A 10,782-nucleotide genomic window follows, 5' to 3' on the forward strand; every position below is an offset into this window, starting at 1 on the left:
TGTCAAGACATCTGATCAAAAACACATTTTCCTAAAGATATGACCCAGAGAAAGGAGTGATATTAGGTTTTTATTAAAACAAAAGAAAAGGGTTTAAAAGCAAAGGTGCGGGACGTCTACACACAGGATAAGATGGTACCAGGATGTGTGTAAAGGGGGGGGGGGGGCATATTAAGCATGCCAGAAATGAATGAAATACTACTGTACAACTGTTAAAAATATCAAAATAACACCATTAAATTACAGCATATACAGTGTTTATAGCCTCATGTTATAGAAATTAATTCCTCCCTTTTTTAAACAGCACCAAAGTCAATCAGTGTTAACACATGAATTACTGCTTTCCAGTCATTAAAATAACAATAGTTTAGTTTAAAGGGATTCAAAACATTTTTGAATTATAATTGATCATTTTCTCTCTATCTGAGGCATCAGTGGCTGTAGAGGACACACCCTCCATCCTGCTGTTCAACACATTTTTACCATCAAACCCATCCTCTGGCAGAGTGGATCAATAGCACTCAAGGGCTCTTAACTGCTTTTGTTCTTGCAGTTAAAGGGGGAAAAGCATCTAATTCTCCCCTCGTTTGTCTCCTGTAGCCCCCTCCCCCCTCTCACAGCACCAACAGTAATATGATGCGTTTGTCGTCCTGTGATTGAACTAGGGAAGATCTAAGCCTCATTTATGACCCCACCACTTCCTTTCTTATTGTGTTAAATGACGGTTTGGGCCACAACACTCATTTACGACATATATGTAAATTATTACAAATACTTTTAAGTACAGAATGTGATGTTGATGTTAATTACACTTTAATGACATGCTAGTCGATACATTTTTTTTAGGTTCTCTGTGCTTTTACATCTATTGTTGCTGAGCTCTCAACAGTACCTTTAAGCATCTAATATCCACTTACTGTTTAAAAAAAGCTTTCAGCAGCTTTACACAGTATGCAAGTCAGTGATTATTGATTTAATAACATCTTATTAGATATGCACACCTGTCCAACAGAAAGACATGCCGTTCAAATACATTTTTTATCTTATCTTCAGTAATACTGTTTGCCAGCTTTAAAAGTGAAGGGATATAGTCATGCTGTTTGACACATGATGACATCCAAGACCCAAAAAAACCAACTCAGATCCAGCTGACGTACAAAATACTTTACAAAAAAAATAAATAATAAACCAGTGTTGAAAAGAAAAATGAGGTTCATCGTTTAAGAGTATTTTAAATATTCTATAATATCGGGTTGTTTTGGCCCACTTTATGTTTCAGGTGATTGGGAGACAGGAACGCTGAGTCAGGAGGTTTGGGAGAACCACAGGAAAATCTGAGTTGTCCTCAAATGGTAAACCAAGCGGGTAAAACACAAGCTAAGACGTTATTTTACAGGTTCTACTTTGACTTTAGAGTGTTAAGAACAGACTTGAGGTACAAATGACCCCCTCACCACTTTCATTTACAGATCCTGGTTATGTTTTAGTGTTTAAGTGGTTAAAGGGTGATGTCTACCTCGTCTGTAGCGTGGAGAGGAAGCTGCTGCAAAACAGACCTGGGGCCAGAATAACATTATGTTAATCTGTTATTTCTGAGTGACAAAGTTTATGCTTTTGATTTAATTGTTAAGTTTTGACTCAGATATGCGAGTGTAAACGGTTACAGAAACCCTCCCTAGGTCTGCTGAGAAAATAAACCCCTCTCCACGTCTCTGAGCTGGGTTTAACCTCCCAGCTGCTGGCCTGGGACTTCAGGCTTCTCCTGAGGGAGTCTCACTTCCTTTTGCTCTTGGTGTCGGTGGTCTGGAAGACGCTGGAGGCCGACATGAGGTTCTCGATGTACTGACCGAGGACCTGGTTCTCCGACTTTAACTTCAGGTTCTCCTCCTTGACAGCGTCCACCCGTGCTGACAGGTCTGGAGGAAAAGAGAGAACAGAGTTAAAACACAGCTGAATAAACCTGATGACTACTCCACTTGACCTGTTTTAGGTTTAATCCACATTTTCAAAAGACTAATATAATAATAAATATGAGAAACTTAAAACCAGGTGATAAAAGACTTGTAGTTTCTACAGAACCACATGAGCTCTGCAGAAGGAAAATGGCAGGATATCAATATTAAATGTTAGTTAAAATATTTACCTGAATGCTTCCCCACAAGTTTATTACATATAAAGACACAGTGAGTTTACACTGAAGTTTTTGTCCAGTAGAAGTGCTACTGAGCAATGTTTTGATAGGTAGGCTCATTTTTTTTGGATCTTGTACAATATTCCACTGGCTGACTGAAACATGCATGTAAACAATAGGGGCTTCAAACTATTCAAGAAATGCCTTTTGAAGGAGAAAAGGCACTCAACATTATTGTTAGGGCTTAAAAGTACCTTAACATAACTCTTAGCATCATTTATAGACACATATCTGACTTCACTTTCAGCTTTTAGTGATGTTTTCCATCTAAACAATATCAGACTTTTCACATCTTACATTGTTATCATGTTATGCCCAAAATCTGCCAGTCACGGGCTAAAACAAAGGATTGGATTTAGTGCAGATGTTTGAGTGTGTAAAAAAGAGACACATTCGTTCAGCTGCTGGAAATGACACATGAAAAGAAAATGTGTCCCTGGTCCATGTTCATCACCACACACATATTTAACCTACATTCAAAAAGCTGAGTAATTTGTTGCTTGTTCGTGTTACCTTCCAGGGTGTGTTGGAGTTCCAAGACCTGATTTATTAACCTTGTCTTCTCTTCCATCTCCACCTGGTTCTCCATGTCTCCTGAAATAGACAAAAACAGTGACTATTTACGCACAGCTGCAACATGTTGTCTTATTATTTCACAATGCAACCCTCAGACACAGTGCCAAGCGTGAGCAGACGTACCATCTATGTCGCAGTTCATGATGAAGAGCTCGTTCTCCTGTTTAGTATACAGGGCTGCAGATCCACTGTCCACTGAAAAAGAATAACACTGTTGGCATTTGCTGGTATAATGTTATAACACGACAGTGACACTGGCATTATATATCATTATGATCAAAAACATAACAGCAGATGCTAGAGCTCTGTGTGTGCAGTGTGCGGGATATAACACTACTGTCTTCCCCAGTTTTATTACATTATATGTAAAATATGCAAATACAGCACATTGCAGAGTAACTCAGGCCTTGTACTTACTGTATGGATGTGTACAAATGTATGTGTGTTTATGTCAATGTTTCACCTTAAGTGGAAAGCTATCCTAAATTTCATTGTATCTTGTGTGCAATGACAATAAAGCTATTCTATTCTAAAGATGTTACACATAGAATGTTGCAACACATGCCAGATCTTTACTGGTTAAATCAAACCTTTCAGTTAAGTTTTAAATTGTTTTTAATTATCTTATTTCTGCATTTTAAGACCCTATCCTCATGTCAGTGTATGAAGGCCTGTGTGATACAAATATGTTTTTGATACCTTCATATCAATATTGCAATAATATTGCAGATGCTTTCACAAAATATTTAGACAATGACATTTTTGATAAATAATCACCAGTAATGTATATATTATGAGTACGTGGTTAAAGACAAATAATGGAACAGTCTGGTGAGTTCAGAAAATGACATCACTTTACTGTAATGCAGCCTTTAAAACCAGAAAAAGACAAAACTTATGTCATATCGTGATACAGTATCTCACAAAAGTGAGTACACCCCTCACATTTTTGCCAATATTTTATTATATGTTTTCATGGGGCAACACTATAGAAATGAAACTTTGATACAATTTAACAGTAAATCTATAAGCTATACAAGCTGTACATGCATATCAAAGTTTCATTTCTATAGTGTTGTCCCATGAAAAGATATAATAAAATATTTGCAAAAATGTGAGGGGTGTACTCACTTTTGTGAGATACTGTATATCTAAGATGATATCACAATATCGATATAGTATCAATATATTGCCCAGCCTTAAGTGTATCAGTAATGTATATTCCTAGAGACCATTTACCGGTCTTCATGAGGGTGGAGGTGATGGCTGGTTGGGAGCAGACACCGCACCCTGCCTGCTGCTGCTACTGACCCCCAACAACTTTACATGTCAGTTAAATATGGGTACACATTATTGGGTAAGTTTACTTTACAAGAAAATCACGATTTTTGCCCCAAAAGCCCCAAATACAGAACAACACCGTACAGTGACAATATCGGACTATGCTAACACTGTGCTAGGTCAGTGCTCTGCATCTCACTGTTGGAGTCACAGTTATGTTGTCGGACAGAAAACCCTGTTTGCTGGTGTTTTAGATCCAGCTGTTTATATTGTAGCCCTTCCTCGTTCGTCCTTTTCTCTTTCGCTAACAGGACATGTTGCAACACTGTCTTCAACGTCAGGAAACCAGGAAACCAAACCATTACAGCTCCTTCAACTAGCTTAGCTGAGCACAGCTGTACATCAAATGTCCGTAAACACAGATCAAGACAGCTTTAATATTTCATCCAAAAACATGTATGTGGCACTACTTCACGCCCAAATACATTGTTACACCTTGTGTAATGCAGTAGATTGGTTAATGCTGAGGCTGTCAGCAAACTTTTCCGAGCACTCGGGGACGTGTCCGATAATGGACGCGTTAGCTATGTTAGCGAACTAGCTTTGTGGCTAAGTAGGCTAAGGGCGCTGCAGCACACAGCAGTCAAACGCCTGAACAGCTACTGTAAGGTTAACAGCTGACCTTTCCACAACAGCAACCGAAAACTCTCGTTAGTAGGTCTCATTTTCAGTTTTACTCGTTTTACAAATGTGTCGCCGGACAGGCTGAGTGTTGCTAATATTACAAGCTAGCTAGTTAGCTAGCTTGAGCTTTAAACTGCATTGTAAAAGCAGCCGGAGTCTTATTCTTCATGTTAACACAACATACCGCACATATCGGTTTTCAAACTCACCCAATAACGAGAAAACGTGTCTCCCGTTAAGCGGAGAGTCTCACTGTAAACACACAGAGGGGCTCTGTGATGATGAAGATGATGATGATGGTAGTAACGGTACCATCAACGTCATCACGACCTCGCTGTGTGTGTACGTGCCCACGTCAACCGACAGGGGGCGCAAACACACATATATACAGTCTATGATATATACACACACACACAGGCGTGTTTCCATCACTTCAGGGGACATTACATTGATTTGCATTCATTACCTGGAGGCTAACCATAACCTTAATATAACTCTAAGCTACCATTAAGTTTAAACCAAGTCTTTACTCTATAATTAATGATTTATGTTTGGGGGTTTGGTTTTTGTCCACATAAAGGAGGCAAGTCCCCACAACACAAGGAATACCTAGTGCACACATGTACACACATACTTGCTGCAGTATTAACAGATGCTCAGGCTTCAGTCCTTCCCCCTGGTAGCAAATCACACACATAAGCAGACCGTCAGAGCAGCAGTTGGCACCGAAAACCTGACCAGCAATGTCATCCCCACCAGACCTTTGTGTGTGCGTGTGCGTGTGTGTGCGTGTGTGTGTGTGTGTGTGTGTTTGTTTTTGTGCATCTAGCTCTCTGTCTGTCCATCTGTCTGTGTGCATGCATGGAGAGGTTGTGAACATTAATATATATACATGTCTGTGTGTGGTATCCTTGCAGTCCATATGCTGCTGCTTGTTGGCCAAACCAAACCCTGGGGACGCTGTTGCTTCAGCCAATAGCCTTCCATGACCAGTCTACTCTCTCTCTCTCTCTCTCTCCATCTTTTTCTCACCCTCATCTCTTGTTTGTCTTCTTGCTGTGCGTGTGTGTTTGTGAGTTATCACTGGCTGAAAATGCCCAGACACTGAACTATCAATCTGTTGCATCCAGCCATATTTTCCGACTTTTATGAATGACAGTTTATCAATGGCAGAACTATGAGTGAATGCATGATAAATCCCAACTCTAATCAATCTTTAAGTCAAAATTTGAGAGACTGGGGGGAAAAAAAGTTTTGAGCACTCAGTCCTGGGTTTGTATAGCATCCAAAATGCATCTCACCAGCTCAGCTTTCGCCATTTAATTTAGGGAAGCATCATGATGGTTGTTGGACGCTGAGCTGCTAGAAGTCAGACTAATCAGAGAGCCATTGCTTGTAAACAGTTGGCTCCATGACATTGTCGGCTGAGGAAACTCCATCCACTGATGAAGACCATGAGAAGCAATTAAAAGCTCCTGAAAAAACTTGCAGTTAGATTTGAGATTATTTTACTAATTCCAAAGTCAAGAATCAGTTTCCACCCACAGCTGTTATTTAAAGTTATTTAAAATGTCGCTATGTAACTTTTGCTGAACAGCTGCCACTGTGGCCACAATTAATGGGTAATAACACACTCTGCGTTAATGATAAAGACTAAAAATACTATTAATATAATATATTTTGCCTCAAACATACTCAGTGATTTTGATATTTTTAGAGTTAAGTTGACATTTCCACAGCAGCTTTTATGTTTTATTCTTTGGCAAGTGGAAGCAAAATGAAATAATGACCCAGAAACTGAGTGGATGTCCACTGTTAGTGTAGGAAGGGTCAACTTTTGATGAATTATGATGGAGAGAGCTCTCATTGGCCCTGTTTACACCTGGCATTAACAGGGCTGAGACATATTGCTGTTCTAACCCATCTGTGTTATGCGTCCAGATTTTGTTGCTTCCTTCATCACTTCTGCTAGAAGGTCAAAGGTCCCCACTCACAGTTATTACATCGGTGAGAGCAAATACAAATGTTATAAGAACTAATACACATGTACTCATATACCATTGTGCCTTTGCAACATTAATTTTCTTTTGTGTGTGTGTGTGTGTTCAGCTTAAAACTTCTTCCACATCCCGATAGTCTCTCCAGTGTTTCTAACAGATTCCAGTTTGAAACAGAGCACTAATCAACGACAGACTTCCACGTGACTAATCTGTCTGTTAGGGTCATCATGAACCAATGTGCCAGCGTCTAACAAGCCTGAACACGTGAATTATCTTAGTTTATGTTGCTCACATGGTGTGTAAATTTGTGTAGAATTTAATTAAATTACAAACTAATTGACAGACAGAAAACCTGAGATCTGGTAGTGTTAATCCACCATTTAGTTTCTGGATCTCTCTCCACATGATTTAGCTGTCGTGTGTAATCTGCTGTGTACGCTGGTCTTAATAGGAACTATGGGGTGGGAGGGTACATACACAAGACAGCAGGAGGTGGGGGTCCAACGGGGGCCCAATAGCACATTCTTGTTTCGGGCCTCCTGAGAGATTTATCCAGATATGTAGGCTGATACACGTGTTACTGTTAAAGTCTGTTAGACAAATAAAAATGCTGCTAGACCACGCAGAGAAGTAGCTTGATATATCTTCAAAGGCACTCAAGCTCATAAAGTCCAACAGATTTTGCTCCTTTTTCATATACAAACTGATAAAACTGAAGGTTTGACTATTGAAAGAAAAGGAAATCTAGCTGCACAGTTCCCCCCTGCAGCCCACATGGTTGATTACACTCAGGATTCTGGCCTTTCTTGTTCTCAAAACCTCTCCAGTGCTCACAAATGTTTCCTTGTGCATCCTAAGTTCTTGACTTTGTGTAGTAACACCAAAACAAAGCAATGCAGCTCCAGAGGGAGCCACACCTCAGTCCTGCCACAGCACAACACAGCAAAACAACCACTCTGGTTTTACAAGCTGTTACTTTCTGCTTCATTGCCCTTTGTTCAGTCACTTAACTGTCTACCACGTGCACTGACATTTCCTGTAAGAATGAATGATGTGCTGAGTTTGAATAGTATCTACATGTATACCACAGTTCTATTCAGGTTTGTTATAGAAGCAACTCTTAACTTTAAGCATGTGGTTTCTCAGCTACAGATCATATGAAGCTCTGCTACCTTTTGTTGTGCTCACATAAAAAACAGAAATCAAAGGGCTGAAGTGTTCCTTGAGGCTTTACCGGTGTCGTCTGCCAGAGAAATGTTAGTGAACGTCCCATCATCCTCATCCACCTCGGCCCCCATGGCCCGATTTTCCTTTTCTTCTTCCAGTTTGGTTTCTTTTTTAGTTTTTATCTTGCAGAGTCAATCATTAGTGTCTGAGCTTTCCAGCGTTTATCTCTTTCTTTCTTTCACTTTGTTCTCTTTCTCTCTTCATGTCCTTTGGCCCTGCCTCCGCACACACCTGCTGCTGAATCATTCACATCGTCACGGCTACCTGCCCGACCTGACTGGCAGCTCAGGTTACATGATTGTCATGAGAATGGGTCACCATAGCAACAACTGGACCAAAACACGACACAGCCGGCCCCGGCATGGAAACATTCACTGGTCAAACTTTGAGCCCCAGCAACCTTAAGTGAAAGGGAGCCATAAAGTGTACACACACACACACGCGTATTGCACACTCTTGGTCACACATTAACCTGAATAGTAAGAGTGTGTATTTTTAATGAGGGCATGTAAATACAGTCAGATGTTCCTGCATTTTTCTTATATCTTTCCGCACCTATATGTACATCTGTAACCTAGATGGATCTCAATAATATGTTGTGAGAATTGGTGTATGTTAACCTATTTAAACCAAAGCCTTGTATACACTGGTGACCTAAATACGTAGAAAGGACTTTATTGACATGTATTTAATGGCAAAAGCAAGTGTAATATAAAAAGAGAAAATGTATATACAGTATTATTTTATAGCCCAGTCCGGCTCGATGTCCCTACACCAGTCCACCAGGTGCCCTTAGCCTTTTTTACCTATAGGAGTGGACTGAGTGGGAGTAGGACAGATAAGCTAGGTTGCAGACTATGTTGAAGGACCACTTGAGATACTGTTGCTTCCTACATTTGACTCTCATTAGAACTAAATGCTCAAGTAAACTGAAACATTATTTATGTTTTTCAATCTTGTTCAATTGGTGTGGTTTCATGCAGTCACCCTGCTTAACAGACTGATTTATTCATATTTTTGTTGACACCAATATACATACTTACCTTTATTTTGCTGTGTGTGCTCATTGTGACTTGTACACTTATTTTCATTGTTCTCATGTCAGTTCTGGATCATAGTTGTGTCGTGTTTCCTGGGGTTTTTGGTTTCCTGTTTGCTCTGTGGTTCCCCTCTGTGTTCCTGTGCTGCACACCTGCCCTGCAGCAGTCTCGTTAGCCCTGCCCCACGCTCTGTGTCCTCCCCAGCCAATCAGCTCCCAGCCCAGCCTTGTGTCTTGCCACCTGTTCCTCGTGCTTCATTAGCTCAGTTTGTACTGGTTTTTCAGTTCCATTTTGTTGGATCTGTTGTTCAATATTGTTAATTTCAGTTCAGTTTCACTTTTCCTGCGCTCCTTAGTTATATTCCCAAGTTTAGTGAATAAAGAAGACTTCTTCAGCTGTTTTCTGCCTGCATTTGGGTTCACAACTTACAACTACTACTATAAATAACATAATGATCTACCAGAATAAATCAATGTGTAACCAGAATGTGTCACATTACAACATTATAGTCAAATATACAATTAAGAATAACAACAAAAGTGATTTAAGATTATAAAATGAAGAAATGTAATATGTGTTGTGTGTTTATGTGCAGAGATCAGCACAGTACAGATGGTTTGTGGGTGCAGCCTGCACTCTGGTGGTTAATGATGAACACTGCAGATCAGTGCAGCAAGAGACTACATCAGGATCCAGCTTCCAGCAGCAGCAGCACACACACACTGACACCGTATACTTAAATTAAACCACTGATGCTGGCAGCTTGATTATGAAAATAATTATTTTAACATTAAATGTGTTCTTAGACCTATTTTAGAGGCACTTCTGTTGGTTCCTTTAATTATAACAACTATAAAATATATATTTTATAGGTGTACCACAGGAGACAGAAGAAATAGGTCCCATCACAAAGCACAAAAATATCTCATAAATTAAGCATGAAAGTTAATTCTGGGCTTTGGAGGGAGCAGTAGTAAATCCACACATTTTACACTACTTATTTGCCACAGCAAATATATCTTGAGAGAAACATAATGATCCTTGGTGTATGTTTTTATAAACATAATGAGGAAATGTCAGTCAAAATATCGAGCAAGTTACAAAGTGTTGGGACAAAATGTATCTGCAAAGCATTGACTGTCAACATCATTTGTTCCTACAAGATGCTCATGTGAAGTTCAATATCTGCTCATAGAAACTGAACTCTTTTAGCCATGCTACCATTGCAGCCTATGTGTAAGTCAAATTAACTCATCAAATATGAGATGGACTATGATACTTTGGTGAGGTGATGCAACATACCTACCAAATGCTCATTATGTGCTAATAATATTGGTAAAGGTTTGAAATAATATATCATAATAATACAAAGAACAAAACAACAGCAACAAAGTCAGATATTTAAGTCTAGCCAGCTGAAAATAACTGCTTACTTACTGTGCAGATTGTATGAATTACAGCAGCATGTGGTTTTGTTGTCTGTAAGACAATGTGTGTGCGCACACATTCGTGTGTGTGCGCACGTGTGTGTGTTATGTTTGTATTCATGTGTACGTGTGTGAATCTTTTAATGCTCACATTCGTTGGTGATTTTTATCTACACACACTCTACCATTTGAGTGTGTGTTTACTTATATTTCTTTGTGTGTATGTGTATGTGTGTGTGTGTGTGTGTGTGTGTGTTTACATGTATGTGTGGTTGATTCACCCTCCCCATAAAGCAAGGAGGAAACTGACATTTATGGGAACATTTTCAGGGGGAGGGAAAGCTGTTAACACGCAA

The 10,782-nt window shown here is 39.6% G+C and overlaps 1 protein-coding gene across 1 annotated transcript; it reads right to left on the reverse strand.

The window, feature by feature from the left end:
- Window positions 1-57: 57 nt before the first annotated feature.
- On the reverse strand, window positions 58-5,036 carry scoca (short coiled-coil protein a). The gene is made up of 4 exons (XM_053340331.1): window positions 4,942-5,036; window positions 2,891-2,962; window positions 2,705-2,785; window positions 58-1,916 (listed from the first exon to the last, which is right to left on the reverse strand). Exons 2-4 carry the CDS (start codon window positions 2,907-2,909, stop codon window positions 1,774-1,776), a joined length of 243 nt encoding a protein of 80 aa, XP_053196306.1. The 5' UTR covers window positions 2,910-2,962; window positions 4,942-5,036; the 3' UTR covers window positions 58-1,773.
- Between the last annotated feature and the right edge of the window lie 5,746 nt (window positions 5,037-10,782).

This window comes from Scomber japonicus, chromosome 2, assembly GCF_027409825.1.
Source record: "Scomber japonicus isolate fScoJap1 chromosome 2, fScoJap1.pri, whole genome shotgun sequence".
NCBI classification, from domain to species: Eukaryota; Metazoa; Chordata; class Actinopteri; order Scombriformes; family Scombridae; genus Scomber; species Scomber japonicus.